Source organism: Meles meles, chromosome 17, assembly GCF_922984935.1.
Source record: "Meles meles chromosome 17, mMelMel3.1 paternal haplotype, whole genome shotgun sequence".
NCBI classification, from domain to species: Eukaryota; Metazoa; Chordata; class Mammalia; order Carnivora; family Mustelidae; genus Meles; species Meles meles.
In genome coordinates this window covers 57,655,143-57,675,233 of record NC_060082.1, presented here as the reverse complement: position 1 = coordinate 57,675,233, position 20,091 = coordinate 57,655,143, and the positions used below count along the sequence as shown (strand labels likewise).

Here is a 20,091-nt window from a genome sequence, read left to right as displayed (position 1 = left end):
TTAATAATTATTTAAATAATTATTCAATTATTTAAGTATTTATAATTGTTTCATATTTATGTTTTGTAAGTATGACCTAAAAATACTAAAGAACCCCATGTCTCTAACAGTAGATTCTCTACTAAAAATAACTTAATTAAAAAGTCCATTTAATTCATTCATCATTGATACAATGATAGAAATAACAAAAATATATACTTCTAAATAAACTTAAATTATACTTCCATGTACAGGGCAATCACATTATTTTTGCACATAATGGGTTTCTGATATTTATAGGACACCTCAAAACTCAGATGAATGACAGATGAATGAATAAGCCTGACAAGAAGAAAAATTACTGTGAATGACTGATAATGACACCTGCTAGCAGAAGACAGAGGTGAGGAGTTTTTGCCCTCCTCCTTAGCTTTTTTTGGGTCATAAATATTTTGAATAGAAAATGAGTCAGAAGGGGACCTTCTGAGGTCAACTGGCAGACCGCCCTGACTCCATCATCAGCAAACTTCATAAATTAATCTAAGATCAAAGATCTTACAACTCTGAAACTTGGTATTATAGGCACGTTAACACGTTGCCAGTTTAATAATCGACTGCAAAGTCTTGCTCAAGAAAGAATTTTGTCGGGGTGCCTGACTGGCTCAGTGGTGCAGCATGTGACTCTTCAACTTGAAGTTTTAAGTTCGAGCCCCACGCTGGGTGTAGAAATTATTTAAAAATGTTTAAAAACAAACATAAAAAGGGGCGCCTGGGTGGCTCAGTGGATTAGGCCGCTGCCTTCGGCTCAGGTCATGATCTCAGGGTCCTGGGATTGAGCCCCGCATCGGGCTCTCTGCTCCACAGGGAGCCTGCTTCCTCCTCTCTCTCTGCCTGCCTCTCTGCCTACTTATGATCTCTCTCTGTCAAATAAATAAATAAAATCTTAAAAAAAAAAAAACCATAAAAAAAATACTAATTTTGCCACCCCAATATTAAAAGAGAAGTTTTTCCTCTGAGACTTCTTTAAAGAGTTTACAACTTCAGGGGCGCCTGGGTGGCTCAGTCAGTTAATCATCTGCCTTCGGCTCAGGTCATGATCCCAGGGTCCTGGGATCAAGTCCCGATTCGGGCTCCCTGCTCCGCGGGAAGCCTACTTCTCCCTCTCCCTGCTGCCCCTACCCCCCACTTGTGCTCTCTCTCAAATAAATTCATAAAATCTTTAAAAAAAACAAGCTTACAACTTCGAAATGATTAAAAATGATGACTGTCATGTACTTAAAACACAAACAGAGGTTAATATTTTAATATAATACTTACACAGTCTGTCAAATTCCTCTTTTGTAAAAACCACTTTATTCCATGTCCACTCAAGAACAAAGCGAAGATTGGCCGCAGAATTTGGTTGTTCTTATTAGTAAATATCAATGGAAAAAAATAAAGGATTATTAATTACAAACAAAAAATCAGTAGCTCCAGTGGGGAACCCTGACTGAGACCACACTGATCAAGTGAGCAATGGAACGTCAACACTAACAAACTGGTACAAAACACAGCAAAGAGCACGCTGTTTTATGCTGTTTTACGAAGTGCTGCTGTGAAGAATGTCAACTCTGAATCCAATCAGGAGGAAAGCTTAACAACACACACTGAAAGGCTGTCTGCAAATTGATAGGCTTATCTTAAAAAAAAAAAAAAAAGAAAAGCCAATTTCTTGAAAGATAAAAGCCTGGAATTATATGAGATTAAGAGAGATTAAAAGGACATAAAAACTAAATACAAAGTATATGCTGGATTCCATTCTGGATTCTCTATTCCTATAAATGCTATCAAGGACATTATTGGCACAATTAGTAACATTCCAGTAATGTCCGGGGATCAGACAACAGCATGTATCAATGTTTTTCTGAATGTTATAAGTATAAAGTGGTTTTGTAATGAATGTTCTTGGCCTTGGAAATAATACTGAATTACTTACAAGTAGAGAAATGTTGATGCCTTCAACTTATTCTCAAATGACTCAACAAAAATAAAGGGGGTGCAGTATGTGTGTTTTTAAAAGAGAAGGATACCCAGCAACTGGGATGAATCCCAGAGAATTTTGCTGAAGAGTCAATCTCAAAGTTACATATTGTATAATGTCATTTCTAAACATTTTTGAAATGACAAAATTACAGAAGTAGAGAACAGACTGGTGGCTCCCTGGGGTTGTGCGAAGGGGGACGTAGGTGTGGCTATAAAAAGGACAGCATGGGGGTCCTGACTGAGAGGCTGTACCAGAGGCTTACCAGAACTTGCAGGAGGAGGGTGCTGATAATGGGTAACACAGGATCTCTCTACACAATGTCTTAAAATAGCAATGTGAATCTACAATTAGCTCAAAATAAAATTTAACTAAACCCTCCAAATTAATCATTTAAAAAATTTTAAATATAAAAGTGATTTTTTTTATTTGTTAAAAACCATAATCTTACCTTCTTTTGTCCACTTTTTGATACATCCAGTCAGAAGTCCCAGGCAACTTGTGTGGATTGCTGCTGACAATATAGCTTCTAACTGTTCTTCCTGAACCATGCATTAAAAAAAGAAGGAAAAAGAATAAGAAATGAGGATAAAGGATATCTGATCACAGACTCAGAGAAATACAAACACTTACGGACACCTGGGTGGTTCAGTTGGTTAAGTATCCAACTGATGGTTTTGACTCAGGTCATGATGTCAGCATCCTGGGATCGAGCCCTGTGTGGGGCTCCAAGGCTCAGCAGAGAGTCTGCTTGAGGTTCTCTCTCTCCCTCTCCCCCTCCCCCACAGGCATTCTCTTTAAAACCAATAAATAAATTTTAAAAATACAAACATTTAAGGAGTTAAAAACTCATGACTCTCTAGGTGGCTATGAACACAAAGGCAGTGAGAGGCATTGGTGGCCATGTGGAGTAATTGGAATCCTCGTACACTGATGGTGGGAATGGAAAATGGCAGCCATTCTGGGAGACTTAAATACTGAGTTACCTCATGACCCAGCAACTCCACACCCAAGAGAAATGAAAACACATGCCCACATCAAAACTGTGCATGGAACAACATCATTCATAATAGTCCCAAACTGGAAACAAACCAAATGCTCCCCAACTGAAGAATGGGTAAACGAATGGGATGAGGGACTGACGCATATACCACACGGATGAACTGTAGATGCACGTAAGTAACAAGAAGCTTATGAAGACAGAAAGCAGAGTGGTTTGAAAGCCAGGGAGTGGGGGGAGAACACGGGGGTTTTGTGGGGGTGAGAAAAATGTTCTAAAACTGAATGTGGAGATAGGTGCACAATTTCATGGATTTACTAAAAACCACTGTAAGCAGGTGACTATAAGAAATAGCTGTGTCTTAACAAGTCTTATTTAAAATCATTATAAATCATACTGAATATTAACGAAACGTATGAATTTCATTCATTAGAGCAGGAAACGTTTTTAAAAGAACTGAATGAAAAAACAGATGAGTCGAACAGGAACAGAGGGGCTTAACTATAATAAAGACTCCCTCAAAATGAAGAAAAGCATGATTCTAAATGGAGACTCAGTAAAGCAATTTACATTAACATTGGGGACAAAACAAGAATGTCTGTTGGTACCATTGTTTTTCCACAGTTTGTAGAGGTTCTACCAAACGCTGTGAGAAGATAAATAAACAAAAGTGGAAAAAGTAGAAGCCCGTATTTGCTGATGACGCCAGACCTTGAAAATCTAAGAGATTCTGATTTGATAAATAGATATTAAGTGAATACACAAAAATCAATTGCATTTTTATGTACTAGCAATAACCACCCAGAATTTAATACAGGAAAAACGTTCTAGTCACAAGCAGCCGAACTACGGGGCACTTAAGAGATAAAAACATGAGACACCTGTATGAACTGAAAAGAACTATAAGATCTTGCTGAGATAGAAAACCGACCCTGAATAAATGAGAATATAAATCATTTAGACTTGGATGAGATGATGATAAAAATATTCTCTCCAAAATAAATACATGACTATAACAAATTTCCAAGAAGAGTTCCAATGCGAGTGCTGGATAAAATCATCTTATAATTAATACAAAAGAATGAATTGACAATTATAGGAAAAAAAGAGCCACATCAGCAAATATTAGAGCAGTATATTAAAATGGCATAGAAATAGATCAGATTAACGGGACATAATAAAAAACCCAGAAACGGAACCCAGTACACAGAGGAAATCAAATAAATGTGGTATCTCAGTAGTGTGACAAAAGGACATTCTGTGTTCTATTTTGTAAGGGGTGTAGCGCAGCTGCACTCATCATCATCCAGGAGAGAGAAAATCAACCTTTACCTCATGAACACAGATGAACTAAGCCTTAAATGTTAATGAAGCATTGGTTAGAAAGGTTTTCTAAGCCAGGAGCATTTGATTACAAAAATATTAAATTGTATGTAGCGAAAGGTACCATAAAATAAATCAAGAGGGAAAACAGCAGGGGGAGGATCCAGAAGATTTATGACAAAGAGGGTAAACATGTATCATAAGGAATTTCCATTGACAACCCAGTAAAACAAAGGTAAAACCTGCAAATAATGTAGTTAACAGAATACTGACCACCCAATGAAAATATGAAATTGCATCTGTATCATCCTTTCCCTGATATGAAGAAGGGATACAAAGAGATGCATGAAAGAAAAGTATACATAAAGTCCATGCACCATGTATACAAACAAATCATTACAAAGGGGATACTGACAAGACCGCCACCCAGGTTTAGAATATGTGGCAGTCACCTGGAAGCCGTGTCTGCTAGGACCTGACCAAAAACAAATCCCACCCACCCCTCTCATCTCCCATGGCAACCACAACCCCTTTCCTGCCTTCTGAAGTCATCATGTTCTTGCTTTTCTTTTTGTTTTAGCTCTACGTGTGCATTGCTAAAGAATATAATTTACTTTGGCCTGTTCTGGGAATGGAATTTTTAAAAAAGAGTACACGAAGGATGGTTAACAAAATGCCAATAGTTACATACCTCAATACACTATAGCCGATTTTCTAAATCCAAATTATTCATGTATTATTTATGTAATTGGGGGGAAAAAACCCAAATGGGGTGGGTACCAGATTTAATCACGGAAAACATTAAATGCTGTTTTATTCACATGGCTGAATTACAAGTTATTTTTCACGTTTTTAAGATATTACTGCTTTAACTAAATTTGACAGTATGTAATCAGAAAAAAAAAAATCTGTATCAAGTTCCCTAAAGTGAGAAAATTAAATGGAGGACTTGGGAGTGCCCAAGGCCTGAGGATGATGAACAGTGAGTTCTCTGTGGGCAGGAGGCTGGAGCACTGGGCTGGAAAGTAAGCTCCAGTTCCTGACAGTAGGGTGGGCAGGGCCACTGGGGCCGAAGTTCCTGGAGGTCTTTCAATGAATCTATCGGGGCTGCAGAAAACCACCATGAATCTGGTACTTTTTCTCCTTGTCTTCGTGAGGACAGTGGAATGGACACTATAAAATAGAATACTATGAACGAAAGACTGAGCAAAGTTGTCCCCTGAATGCATATGGTTGGAAATCAACCGCCCACAGTGGGATGACGCTGTTTTATCAAACAAAGCCCTCAACAGTATTCTTGGACCATTAGACAGAAAGAATAAATATCTTCTGCACAACGTATTAGCAATTTTCCCATAACTCTGATCAAGTAGCTGGGTTAAAAAAGACCATTTATTACTCACAACAGACAAAAGCAACCTTATAAACTGTTTTAGCCTTTCCTGAAAGAAAGAAAATTCTTGTTACCTGTGGATAAAGATGGAACATCACACTGGGCCATTTACTTGCTGCCTTGGAATCATCACCAGACCCCAGTGAGTGAGTGATTGTAAATAGCAGAGAAAGGTATCAATCAACAAGGGCAAAGAAAAGAGAAGGCATAATGGGGTGAGACAGCTCAACAAAATCCGTGAATGGCAGTCATGAGGAAAGGTGAGGAACTCAGCACTGTGAGGGAAACTGTGTCCTTAAGTCCTCACAGAGGGGAGCTACAGATGAGAATCTAGTCAGGTTAGCTCTCTGAGCCCTCAGGCTAAGTCCTTGGAGAGTCCAGGTACAGAGGAAAGTGGGGGGGCAAGAGTGGTCAGACCTGGGCTAAAAATAGGCAACTGGTGGACAGTTAGTCTATGGAACAGCCAGCCATATCCCCCTGGGACCCTGCAGCAAAGAACCATGGACGCCTGCATCACAGGTCTTTGGGAAAATGGAATGGCTCCCCAAAAGTTTGGGCTTTCTCCACTGAAATGGTGCATGTTCCATCTACTAACCTCAAGAAAAGGATTCCTCTCCATGAACTATACCCAGGCAAAATAGAGTGTATCATCTGTTACTGACCCACTTTACATATGAACAGATGACTAAGGGCCACCAAATGCGTTAAGGAGAGCCACTGGCATCGAAGAGACCAGAGGAAGAAACAGGACTGCAGAGGAAACAGAGCCCGTGCAAAAATCAAGTAAGACTGTGAATACACACGTGCAGCAGCTAGTTCATCCATGAAACAGGATACTAGAAACAAAAGACCGATCAAAGAAAAAGTACTCACAGAAATTTTATATGAGGGTCAAATTTTTAAAAAGCTGACGAGAAGGGAGAGGAGTCAAGATGGCAGAGAAGCAGCAGGCTGAGACTACATCAGGCAGCAAGAGATCACCTAGATAGCTTATCTAAACATTGCAAACACCTACAAATTCAACGGGAGATCGAAGAGAAGAACGGCAATTCTAGAAACAGAAAATCAACCACTTTCTGAAAGGTAGGACCGGCGGAGAAGTGAATCCAAATCCAAAGTGACGGGAAGATAGACTGCGGGGGGGGGGGGGGGGGGGGCAGGGGTGGTGGCTCCCGGCAAGCGGCGGAGCAACGGAGCACAAAATCAGGACTTTTAAAAGTCTGTTCCACTGAGGGACATTGCTCCAGTGGCTAAACCGGGGTGAAGCCCACGCGGAGTCAGCATGGCCCCAGGTCTCGCAGGGTCAAAGAAGGATCGGGGGTGTCAGAGTGTCGCAGAGCTCGCAGGTATTAGAACTGAGAAGCCAGCTACAGAGAAGAGCCGAGTAGTGAGCTCTCAGCTCGGGGTTACCTTGAACCGGTCACAGGCTGGGTGAGCTTGGAGCACAGCCGGAGGCCGGGGATATGGGAGTGATTGGGTGCTGTTCTCTGGGGGCGCACTGAGGTGTGGGGCCCCGGGCTCTCGGCTCCTCCAGGATGGAGACTGGGAGGCCGCCACTTTCATTCCCCTCCTCCGGAAATCTACGGAAAGCGTTCAGGGAACAGAAGCTTCCGAAAGCGAACCTGAGTGGATTACTTAGCCCGGACCCTGGTAAGGGTGGTGCAATTCTGCCTCCAGCAAAGACACTTGAGAATCACTACAACAGGCCCCTCCCCCAGAAGATCAACAAGAAATCCAGCCAGGACCAAGTTCACCTACCAACGAGAGCAGGTTCAATACCAAGGACAGCAGCGGAATGCCAGAGGAAGAGAAAGCAAAGCATGGAACTCATGGCTTTCTCCCCATGATTCTTTAGTCTTGAAGTTAATTTTTTTTTTAATTTTTTTTTTCTTCTTCTGCTGAATTTTTTTTAACTTTTACCCTTTCTTTTTTAACATTTTTAACTAGTTTATCTAATATATATATATTTTTTTCTTTTTCATATTTTTTATTTGTTTTCTTTTTTTAATTTTTTTTTCCTGAACCTCTTTTTTATCCCCTTTCTCCCCCCCCCAGGATTTGGGGTCTCTTCTGATATGGTTAAAGCACATTTTCCTGGGGTCTTTGCAATACTTTTAGTATTTTATTTGCACCCTCATATACTCTTATCTGGACAAAATGACAAGGCGGAAAAATTCACCACAACAAGAAGAACAAGAGGGAGTACTGAAGGCTAGGGACCTAGTCAATACAGACATTGGTAATATGTCAGATCTAGAGTTCAGAATGACGATTCTCAAGGTTCTAGCCAGGCTCGAAAAAGGCATGGAAGATATTAGAGAAACGCTCTCTGGAGATATAAAAGCCCTTTCTGGAGAAATAAAAGAACTAAAATCTAACCAAGTTGAAATCAAAAAAGCTATTAATGAGGTGCAATAAAAAATGGAGGCTCTCACTGCTAGGATAAATGAGGCAGAAGAAAGAATTAGTGATATAGAAGACCAAATGACAGAGAATAAAGAAGATGAGCAAAAGAGGGAGAAACAGCTACTGGACCACGAGGGGAGAATTCGAGAGATAAGTGACACCGTAAGACGAAACAACATTAGAATAATTGGGATTCCAGAAGAAGAAGAAAGAGAGAGGGGAGCAGAAGGTGTATTGGACAGAATTATTAGAGAGAATTTCCCTAATATGGCAAAGGGAACAAGCATCAAAATCCAGGAGGTGCAGAGAACCCCCCTCAAAATCAACAAGAATAGGTCCACACCCCATCACCTAATAGTAAAATTTACAAGTCTTAGTGACAAAGAGAAAATCCTGAAAGCAGCCCGGGAAAAGAAGTCTCTAACATACAATGGTAAAAATATTAGATTGGCAGCAGACTTATCCACAGAGACCTGGCAGGCCAGAAAGAGCTGGCATGATATATTCAGAGCACTAAACGAGAAAAACATGCAGCCAAGAATATTATATCCAGCTAGGCTATCATTGAAAACAGAAGGAGAAATAAAAAGCTTTCAGGACAAACAAAAACTGAAAGAATTTGCAAACACCAAACGAGCTCTACAAAAAATATTGAAAGGGGTCCTCTAAGCAAAGAGAGAGCCTAAAAGTAGTACATCAGAAAGGAACAGAGACAATATACAGTAACAGTTGCCTTACAGGCAATACAATGGCACTAAATTCATATCTCTCAATAGTTACCCTGAATGTTAATGGGCTAAATGCCCCAATCAAAAGACACTGGGTATCAGAATGGATATAAAAACAAAACCCATCTATATGTTGACTACAAGAAACTCATTTTAGACCCGAAGACTCCTCCAGATTTAAAGTGAGGGGGTGGAAAACAATTTACCATGGTAATGGGTATCAGAAGAAAGCTGGGGTGGAAATCCTTATATCAGATCAATCAGACTTTAAGCCAAAGACTATAATAAGAGATGAGGAAGGACACTATATCACACTCAAAGAGTCTGTCCAACAAGATCTAACAATTTTAAATATCTATGCCCTTAACATGGGAGCAGCCAACTATATAAACCAATCAATAACAAAATCAAAGAAACACATCAATAATAATACAATAATAGTAGGGGACTTTAACACTCCCCTCACTGAACTGGACAGATCATCCAAGCAAAAGATCAACAAGGAAATAAAGGCCTTAAATGACACATGGGACCAGATGGACATCACAGATATATTCAGAACATTTCATCCCAAAGCAACAGAATACACATTCTTCTCTAGTGCACATGGAACATTCTCCAGGGTAGATCACATCCTGGGTCATAAATCAGGTCTCAACCGGTATCGAAAGATTGGGATCATTCCCTGCATATTTTCAGACCACAATGCTCTGAAGCTAGAACTCAATCACAAGAGGAAATTTGGAAAGAATCCAAATACATGTAGACTAAACAGCATCCTTCTAAAGAATGAATGGGTCAACCAGAAAATTAAAGAAGAATTGAAAAATTTCATGGAAACAAATGATAGTGAAAACACAACGGTTCAAAATCTGTGGGACACAGCAAAGGCAGTCCTGAAAGGAAAATATATAGCGGTACAAGCCTTTCGCAAGAAACAAGAAAGGTCTCAAGTACACAACCTAACCCTACACCTAAAGGAGCTGGAGAAAGAACAAGAAAGAAACATTAAACCCAGCAGAAGAGAAATCATAAAGATCAGAGCAGAAATCAATGAAATAGAAACCAAAAAAAACAATAAAACAAATCAACGAAACTAGGAGCTGGTTCTTTGAAAGAATTAATAAGATTGATAAACTCCTGGCCAGATTTATCAAAAAGAAAAGAGAAAGGACCCAAATAAATAAAATCATGAATGAAAGAGGAGAGATCACAACTAACACCAAAGAAATACAGACAATTATAAGAACATACTATGAGCAACTCTACGCCAACAAATTTGACAATCTGGAAGAAATGGATGTATTCCTAGAGAGATATAAACTACCACAACTGAACCAGGAAGAAATAGAAAACCTGAACAGACCCATAACCAGTAAGGAGATTGAAACAGTCATCAAAAATCTCCAAACAAACAAAGCACAGGGCCAGACGGCTTCCCAGAGGAATTCTACCAAACATTTAAAGAAGAACTCATTCCTATTCTCCTGAAACTGTTCCAAAAAATAGAAATGGAAGGAAAACTTCCAAACTCATTTTATGAGGCCAGCATCACTTTGATTCCAAAACCAGACAAGGATCCCATCAAAAAAGAGAACCACAGAACAATATCCTTGATGAACACAGATGCAAAAATTCTCACCAAAATACTAGCCAATAGGATTCAACAGTACATTAAAAGGATTATTCACCACAATCAAGTGGGATTTATTCCAGGGCTGCAAGGTTGGTTCAATATCCGCAAATCAATCAATGTGATACAACACATTAATAAAAGAAAGAACAAGAACCATATGATACTCTCAACAGATGCTGAAAAAGCATTTGACAAAGTACAGCATCCCTTCCTGATCAAAACTCTTCAAAGTGTAGGGATAGAGGGCACATACCTCAATATTATCAAAGCCATCTATGAAAAACCCACTGCAAATATCATTCTCAATGAAGAAAAACTGAAAGCTTTTCCGTTGAGGTCAGGAACACGGCAGGGATGTCCATCATCACCATTGCTATTCAACATAGTACTAGAAGTCCTAGCCTCAGCAATCAGACAACAAAAAGAAATTAAAGGCATCCAAATCGGCAAAGAAGAAGTCAAACTATCACTCTTCGCAGATGATATGATACTATATGTGGAAAACCCAAAAGACTCCACTCCAAAACTGCTAGAACTTGTACAGGAATTCAATAAAGCGTCAGGATATAAAATCAATGCACAGAAATCAGCTGTATTTCTCTACACCAACAACAACACAGAAGAAAGAGAAATTAAGGAGTCAATCCCATTTACAATTGCACACAAAACTATAAGACACATAGGAATAAACCTAACTAAAGAGGCTAAGAATCTATACGCAGAAAACTATAAAGTACTCATGAAAGAAATAGAGGAAGACACAAAGAAATGGAAAAATGTTCACTGCTCCTGGATTGGAAGAATAAATATTGTGAAAATGTCTATGCTACCTAAAGCAATCTACACATTTAATGCAATCCCTATCAAAATACCATCCATTTTTTTCAAAGAAATGGAACAAATAATCCTAAAATTTATATGGAAACAGAAAAGACCTCGAATATTGAAAGGAATATTGAAAAAGAAAGCCAAAGTTGGTGGCATCACAATTCCGGACTTCAAGCTCTATTACAAAGCTGTCATCATCAAGACAGCATGGTACTGGCACAAAAACAGACACATAGATCAATGGAACAGAATAGAGAGCCCAGAAATAGACCCTCAACTCTATGGTCAACTAATCTTTGACAAAGCAGGAAAGAATGTCCAATAAATGGTGCTGGGAAAACTGGGCAGCCACATGCAGAAAAATGAAATTGGACCACTTCCTTACACCACACATGAATATAGACTCAAAATGGATGAAGGACCTCAATGTGAGAAAGGAATCCATCCAAATCCTTGAGGAGAACACAGGCAGCAACCTCTTCGACCTCAGCCGCAGCAACATCTCCTAGGAACATCGGCAAAGGCAAGGGAAGCAAGGGCAAAAATGAACTATTGGGATTTCATCAAGATCAAAAGATCGAATCCTTTGCACAGCAAAGGAAACAGTTAACAAAACCAAAAGACAACTGACAGAATGGGAGAAGATATTTGCAAACGACATATCAGATAAAGGGCTAGTGTCCAAAATCTATAAGGAACTTAGCAACCTCAACACCCAAAGAACAAATAACCCAATCAAGAAATGGGCAGAAGACATGAACAGACATTTCTGCAAAGAAGACATCCAGATGGCCAACAGACACATGAAAAAGTGCTCCACGTCACTCGGCATCAGGGAAATACAAATCAAAACCACAATGAGATATCACCTCACACCAGTCAGAATGGCTAAAATTAACAAGTCAGGAAATGACAGATGCTGGCGAGGATGCGGAGAAAGGGGAACCCTCCTACACTGTTGGTGGGAATGCAAGCTGGTGCAACCACTCTGGAAAACAGCATGGAGGTTCCTCAAAATGTTGAAAATAGAACTACCTTATGACCCAGCAATTGCACTACTGGGTATTTACCCTAAAGATACAAACGTAGTGATCCAAAGGGGCAGGTGCACCCGAATGTTTATAGTAGCAATGTCTACAATGGCCAAACTATGGAAAGAACCTAGATGTCCATCTACAGATGAATGGATAAAGAAGATGTGGTATATATACACAATGGAATACTATGCAGCCATGAAAAATGAAACCCTGCCATTTGCGACGATGTGGATGGAACTAGAGGGTATCATGCTTAGTGAAATAAGTCAATCGGAGAAAGACAACTATCATATGATCTCCCTGATATGAGGATGTGGAGATGCAACATGGGGGGTTAGGGGGGGTAGCGTTATAAATTGAAACAAGATGGGATCGGGAGGGAGACAAACCATAAGTGACTCTTAATCTCACAAAACAAACTGAGGGTTGCTGGGGGGAGGGGGGGTTGGGAGAGGGGGAGTGGGGTTATGGACACTGGGGAGGGTATGTGCTATGGTGAGTGCTGTGAAGTGTGTAAACCTGGCGATTCACAGACCTGTACCCCTGGGGATAAAAATACATTATATGTTTATAAAAAAATTTAAAAATTAATAAAAAATTTTTTTAAAAAGCTGACGGGAAGACAGGTAGATGATGAAGCAATCTCCCCCAAAACAGAACCAGAGGCAAAGGCGACAAACTGCTGGGCAATGAAGGTAATCGAACAGAAGGGCAGACCCTTCGTCTAAAGGGGCGCCACGAAAAGCAAAAACTAACTGGAAGAAAAAAATTAAGCTTGTGTGAGAGTAGGCAGGTTTTTGTTTTTTTTTTAAAGGCCACTTAGAAACTCCAGGAAAAAACAAGCTATGTAATAATAACATTAACATTGACCATGATCATGACACAACCACGTGGTCAATATTTACATAGGTACCAAAATATAAAAGGACAGGAAGGAGGGGAGAATCTCCCAGTGATAACGGTATCGAATATTTCAGTTTACTCCATGAAATTAAGTATTAAAATCCAACCATAAATGTTAAACCACAAGTGGCAATATTTATATTCCATGGGTGTTTAAAAGGCTCTTTTTCCAGCAATTCATAATGTTACACATCTGTAATTTTTTAAATAACTTTATCCAAACACTACTTGGGGAAGGTTAACATTTTCTCCATGGGAAAATGGAGCTTACTTTATTCTACCGTGTTTTACTAACAAATAATGAGTTAAATGTGAATTATGAGCTGTCCCCAGGCAACACTGTTTACTGTCCCCTGGTAGGTATAATGTACTGGGACCAGGAAAATTGAATGGATTATAAACCTCCACTAGGAAGTTGAGATTTTGGCTTCCATGAGTGAGTCTCACTTCTAGAACAGCCTTGTTCTGCAGGAACTTGAAATCTCCTCACAGGCTCTCAGAAGATACCGGTTTCTATAAAGCAGCGGTTCTCAGAACACTGCATCAGAATCACATTAAGGGCTTTTTCTTTTTTTAAGATTTATTTATGTGAGAGAGAGAGTGTATGAGCACAAGCAGGCAGAGGAGCCAAGGGAGAGGGAAAGCAGGACTCAATCACAGGAACCTGAGATCATGACCTGAGCCAAAATCAAGAGTCGAACGCTTAACTGACTGAGCCACCCAGGCGCCACCACATCAGGGCTTTTTGAAACAGAGTGCTGGGCTCCACTCCTAGAATTTCTGATTCAACATTCCTATGACAGCACGAGTTCCCAGTGACACTCATGCCAGTGATCACATACGTGACCTAAGTCAAGATGGTTTTTACTCATGAGGTCTTACTCACTTGTGCCTATGCAGTTCTCATAGGGGCTGGAAAATGGCCCCTGGCCTGTTACAACTTCTACTGACATGCCTGGGGCCGCCACAAAGTGGCTTCTGTTCTAAATCCTTCAATACAGCTAAGTGAACCTAGTGCCAAGTTATGGCCTCCTGAGTCCTGGTAGTATGTGTTTTAAGCCAAACCTGAGACCACAGCTATGATCACGAAGCATGAGCATTCTACTACTGAATCTACTTTGCAGAAGTCATCTAGTAGACTTTTACTATAATAATGTAATATTATAATAGAAAGCTAATAACAAAAGAAACAACAGTGTTATAAATCATCTCACCTGACTTAAACTGGAAGGGTGAGTATCAGTAAGTCTTGGTGACAGAAGGCCAGCCATAAGACATCGATTATAGCCATCAGGTATGAATTCACTGAGAGATGCTCCTGATTTCTTTAAAAACCTCAAAGTCTGTAAAGATTGATGAATAAACATTAATACATAATTTCAAATAATCAAATTTAAGAATTAATAAACTTATCATCTACTTTGTACTTAATATTCTGAATAAAGCTAAAAGACACTGAATAGAAATTTTAAGGCTCCATTTTTACATTTCTTGCAAGGACAAGGGTTTATAAGTTCTTGAGCTAAACCAATGTATGCTAGTTAAAAATAATATTACTGATGAAGATACTCTGGGTGGCGTTCTGTCTTTGATGGGTAACCCTGTTATATTCTCCAATGCTGACAGCTGACAGACTTGGTGACAGGTCTTAATGAACACACACACATACATGCACAGACCCCACACACACCACTGCAGTTTATTCCTCCTGATCTAATGTCAGAGAGATCCAATAGGAAGTATAAATATGGCATTCAGGCACATCTAGCCGGTTATCAATTTCAAAATCTGTCATTTTGTGTTTTCCTGGAGAAGTCTTTTTCAACATCTAGTCACTGCCTGCTCTGCGCCAGACACTGTGCTAGGTGTCTTCTTTGCATTACTTCCCTCATTCATACACTTCCTGAGAAGAAAGAGGAGAATGAAGAGTCTGGATACAAAAAGATACGGGGAAGGCACTGACCTACTTCCGCTCTTTTCCTTACGGTTCAAGTAGCTAACATCCACACAACCCCAACACTTCTTCTGGCACGCTGCCATCAGTAACTGATGCTACTAGTTGCTCATATCACAAACCTAGCAGAAGCTACCATTTAAGCTGAAACAACAGTTTATATAATTAACACTAAAGTTTAAGTCCATGATCTGACTTCAGTTCATTAAGACACTCTGTCCACATTGTTAGTTGTTACCTACCTCCTTTTGAAAGCCATTACAAGTTATATGAACAATTCCTGAGTTTAACAAACAAGTGGCATCTAAAAAAAAAGATGTAAAAAAAAAAAATAAAATCTGCTTATGTATTAAATCGTAGACGGCATTAATACAACAAAATTTATCCTAACAAGAGACTGCTAGGCAAGATATCAAAATTATTTTACATACAATAAATTTTAAAATAATTTTTCCAAATATTTCCATCCTGACAAGATACCAAACTTAACATAAATAATAATTATCTTTTCTAGCAAATTCATAAGTGATAGTATCTTTATAAAATACCTAAGTATTAAATTTCTGGTGTACATATCAAACTAAATTTCCTAAGTTACCCATATATTAACTAACAGTAACGAGACATGAGCAGGTAAGCATATATACCTGCATACCACACATACTATACAAATATGTATCACACATACAAACACCCACACAGATATACTTGTGCATGTTATTTTTCTCGAAAGGTAATGTTAACGAAACACATACCAAAATTGTAAATATTTGCATTAAAAAACTGCTCGGGAGGTGGATATGAAGGGGGAATTCCTCTACTTAAGCTTCTCTCATTAACTAGTATATCCAAGATGTAATGCGGGTAAGTCTTGTTCACAACAGAATCCAGTGACCACAATGCAAAGTAAGAGCAATTATGCAGATATTCTCCTGCTCTAAAAGAAAATGTTACAAAATCATTAAATGACCGAGCTGCTACACATACAAATACGAAAGAGAGGAGAGGGCGAAATCCTACCTTAATGAATCTGGCATCTGTGCATGATACCAACGATTTATGTCAAAAAGCCCCAAATACATAGAAGGCTTTCCTTGTCCATATATATTCACCTGCCAGGTAAAGACTGAAACACTAGTGTCAGGAGACAGAGCTAAAAGAAAAGAATATAATTTTTATAAATTGAATAAATTATCACAAACTAAAATCACCCCAAATAAAATTTCAGCAACATCTTGTCATAAATTAAGTTTTCATGTCTGATATGTCAAAGCACATTTCTATGGCTCATTCCATAAGAAGGGTTTCATTCAGTATATCTTTACTGTCTCTCCATTTCAAGAAGATTTTACAAAAAAATACTCATCAGAAAAGTTATATCGTGGCTTGTTTTCACTTAACACTTTGGCAACTTTGAGGTATTGGAGGTAAAAGTAGGAATTTATTTGATTTATTTATTTTGATTCATGTATTTGATTGCATATTCTCCCAACAAGGGAACACAGAGAGTATCAATACCGAAAATGGACGCCTTGAGGCACAGGGCTTGATTCTTTAGAGGATTCTAGTTGAGAAGGGCTGATCCAGCTCTATGGGAAAGAGGGGGAAGACTAGTACCTGGATGATGGTTGTGGGGAACGGAAAGATAGGAACAAATGAGAGAAAAAGTAAACATCTGAGACACAACTAATGGGAAACACAGAAAGAAGAGGGGAGTGGGGAAAACAGGAGGGAGAGTTTGAAGAGTTGTGTTTTGGGCACGTTTAGTTGGACGTGAAGACTGGGCCACAAAAACCGCCATGGGACAAGCACAGAGGACATGCCCAGATGAAGGGGCTAACCGTGACGATGAGTCCCAGGAAGCACACACAAGCACGGCCGTAGGGAGCACGCCCAGAGCTGAACGAACCTACACCGGCATCACATTTACTTCTCACAGCCACCCTTTGCAAAAGGTCCAACTGCGTTACTCCATTCAGATGGGGAAAGGGAGGCTCAGAAATGTTAAATAATTCATCAAAGGTCACAACTAGTGACAGAGCTGAGATCCGAAGCCATGAGGGATTCCAAAATCTATGCCATTTTGACCATGCAATGATTGTTTACCAGGAAGAAGGGATGATACTAAAAGGAAAGAGAAAGGTTAAAGACAACCAAGGCTGTTTGCCACAGGTCTCAAAAAATATGCAGAAGGAACCATTATTCACAGACCATTCATACTAGTCAAAACTAGAGACCATTCTTGTCTGTTTAAAAAGCTGGATTAAAATACAAGGGTCTCTCAAGCTACTGGACTCTTGAGTTCTGCACAGCAAACTGGAGAGTAAGAATACCGACTATCTCATACGGACCTAAAAGAAATTCCATAATCAGTATTCTAATTTTTTAACTGCCAGGAGTATGAACTCTAAAAAAGCATAAATCTTCCATCAAGGTGGATGTCATAAATCTTCCATCAAGGTAACTATCAAAATCAAGCATTCCACATGACATATAAGAGTGCTTTTAACCAACCTTCATTCATACCTTCCTCTCTGTCGCCGTGATATCGATATTTCTCTATACTCTGGCATCCCAACAGTTTGGTATTACTGGTCTGTCCCCTCAAAGGAAACATGCCACCCGTGAGGTCCAGTGTGTATCTTTCTTCACAGTACTCTAACCCCTGAAACAGAAAAGACACACAAATCTCTATCTTCATAGAACTCTAAGCCAGAAGTCATTCAAAAATTAAATGTTCTCTGAATTTAAAGAGTTTTCACATGATACAAAGAAAACACAAAAAAGTTACAAAGTAAGGAGAACAAATCACTTGAAAAGGCCTCTGAAATTTTAATGTAGTATATAAAACACAGATAAACTTAGTCTCTGGAAAATAATGACCAACAAACCTTCTAAAGCAGTTATCAAACATGGGAACCTTCAGGTACTTGGGGCTGGAGTGTGAACTGGACTGACCATCACTATTCTGCACAAAGACATACCAGGCCAGCAAACCTGCTCCTCTGTTCAGAGTGACATTCTTGCTCTAGAACAACAGCCCTCCCCGCTTTTTTCCCTCATCAAGCTCTTTAAGAATCTAACAAAAGCCGGGGCGCCTGGGCAGCATAGTTGGGTGAGTATCTGACTCTTGGTTTCAGCTCAGGTCATGGTCTCGGGGTCCTGGGATCAAGCCCCACATTAGGCTCTCCACTCAGCACAGAGTCTGCTTGGGATTCTCCCTTCTTCTTCCTGTCCCTCCCACTTGTGCATACATGCTCGCTCTCTCTCAAATAAATCAATCGATCTTTGGAGGGAAAAAAAAGAACCTAAGAAAACCTACGAAACTTTCTTCCAGAAAAATGCATAATCATAAAAATGTCTCAGATAATTCACAGACTTTATGGATTATTTAAAGGTCATCCATAAAACCTCAAACACTAGCTTAAGAAAGCCTGTTCTAGGGGTGCCTGGGTGGCTCAGCGGGTTAAAGCCTCTGCCTTCGGCTCAGGTCATGATCCCGGGGTGCTGGGATCAAGCCCCGCATTGGGCTCTCTGCTTAGCTGGGAGCCTGCTTCCTCCTCTCTCTCTGCCTACTTGTGATCTCTATCTGTCAAATAAATAAATCTTAAAAAAAAAAAAAAAAAAAAAAAAAGAAAGCCTGTTCTACAGAAAGAAGTAGGGGCTGACCAGGTGGCTATTAGCAGCACACCACCACTTTGTCTTCAAGAATTCAGCTGGAAAAACAGTCATCTGAAAGACTAATGTATTTATCCTTTTTATAAGTGGCAAGACAATTTTTTTAATTTAAAAAATTTGTATTTATTTATTTATTTAATATTTTTATTTTTAAGTGGGGCACTGGGTAGCTCAGTCAGTTAAGCATCTGACTCTTGATTTTGGCTCAGGTCATAATCCCAGGGTTGTGAGATCAAGCCCAACATTAGGCTCCGTGCTGAACGTAGAGCCTGCTTAAGATTTTCTTTCTCCCTCTCCCTCTGCCCTCCACCCTACTTGCACTCTCTTTTTCAAACAAACAAACAAAACAAACAAACAAAAAAGATTTTAAATAATGTCTAACCCAACATGGGGCTCAAGCTCACAACCCTGAGATCAAGGGTTGCATGCTCAACCGAATGAGCCAGTCGGGTGCCCTAAGACTATTTATAAAGTCACCCCATGGCTTAGTGCTTGCCATATTGGAGCAACAAAGTGGAGCTCCTTTTCCTGGGTACCAATGAAGTCACAAAATGAGTCTTGTCCAATCCCCTCAGTTCAGGTGAAAAGGATACATGGGGAAGTTCAGAAGGCTACGCGGACACAAGTGCTCGTCTTCTGATCCCTAATCTAACACTTCCTCCACTACGTTGTGAATACAGTATTACTTGAATAGAAGGACTTTTCAATATGTTAATATCTTAAAACAAAGACTAAAAGAGTCAAACACATAAAGGGTCAGAATGAACCCGTATGCCCAGTACCATTTACCTCATACAAGACTTGTCCTGATGCCAAACACTTTCTATCACCAAAGGCCAGCTGAAGTAGATGTAAACTCAACACATCCCCTTCACTGAAAGAAACAGAAACAAGCTGAGAAGAAACACTCCAGATCCTACTAATATATCAAGCAGCTCTTACTGCCCAGTATACAATATTGAGTGCACACGACCAAACTTAAGGTCAATGTAAAGAAATTCCTGTGATTTGGCTGTTTTCACAAAATGCAGTCCTTTGAAACAATGACTGATTTTTACTTTTAGTAGATTCCAACTGGCTTAAGCTGATGTCATTTGTACACTTCAGGTGGGCCCATACACGGCAGAGCCTACAGTGGTCTACCCAGCACTGCTTCACCCCGTCTTCAACAGGTGTGCTCTGAGCTCGGCACAGCAGGCCCCCGTT

The 20,091-nt window shown here is 39.6% G+C and overlaps 1 protein-coding gene across 5 annotated transcripts in view; it reads right to left on the bottom strand.

The window, feature by feature from the left end:
• The window catches only part of AHCTF1 (AT-hook containing transcription factor 1), an 84,625-nt gene that overhangs the window by 36,575 nt on the left and 27,959 nt on the right, over positions 1-20,091 (bottom strand). For 4 of the 5 annotated variants that reach the window (XM_045982312.1, XM_045982315.1, XM_045982313.1 and 1 more), the window contains 8 exons: positions 19,675-19,759; positions 17,722-17,872; positions 16,228-16,360; positions 15,963-16,144; positions 15,450-15,511; positions 14,468-14,596; positions 2,451-2,541; positions 1,297-1,386 (listed from right to left, as the gene is read on the bottom strand). In XM_045982312.1, the coding sequence (XP_045838268.1) occupies positions 1,297-1,386; positions 2,451-2,541; positions 14,468-14,596; positions 15,450-15,511; positions 15,963-16,144; positions 16,228-16,360; positions 17,722-17,872; positions 19,675-19,759 (923 nt within the window). The remainder of the gene's footprint in view (positions 1-1,296; positions 1,387-2,450; positions 2,542-14,467; positions 14,597-15,449; positions 15,512-15,962; positions 16,145-16,227; positions 16,361-17,721; positions 17,873-19,674; positions 19,760-20,091) is intronic. The other variant, XM_045982314.1, reaches the window with a different exon arrangement.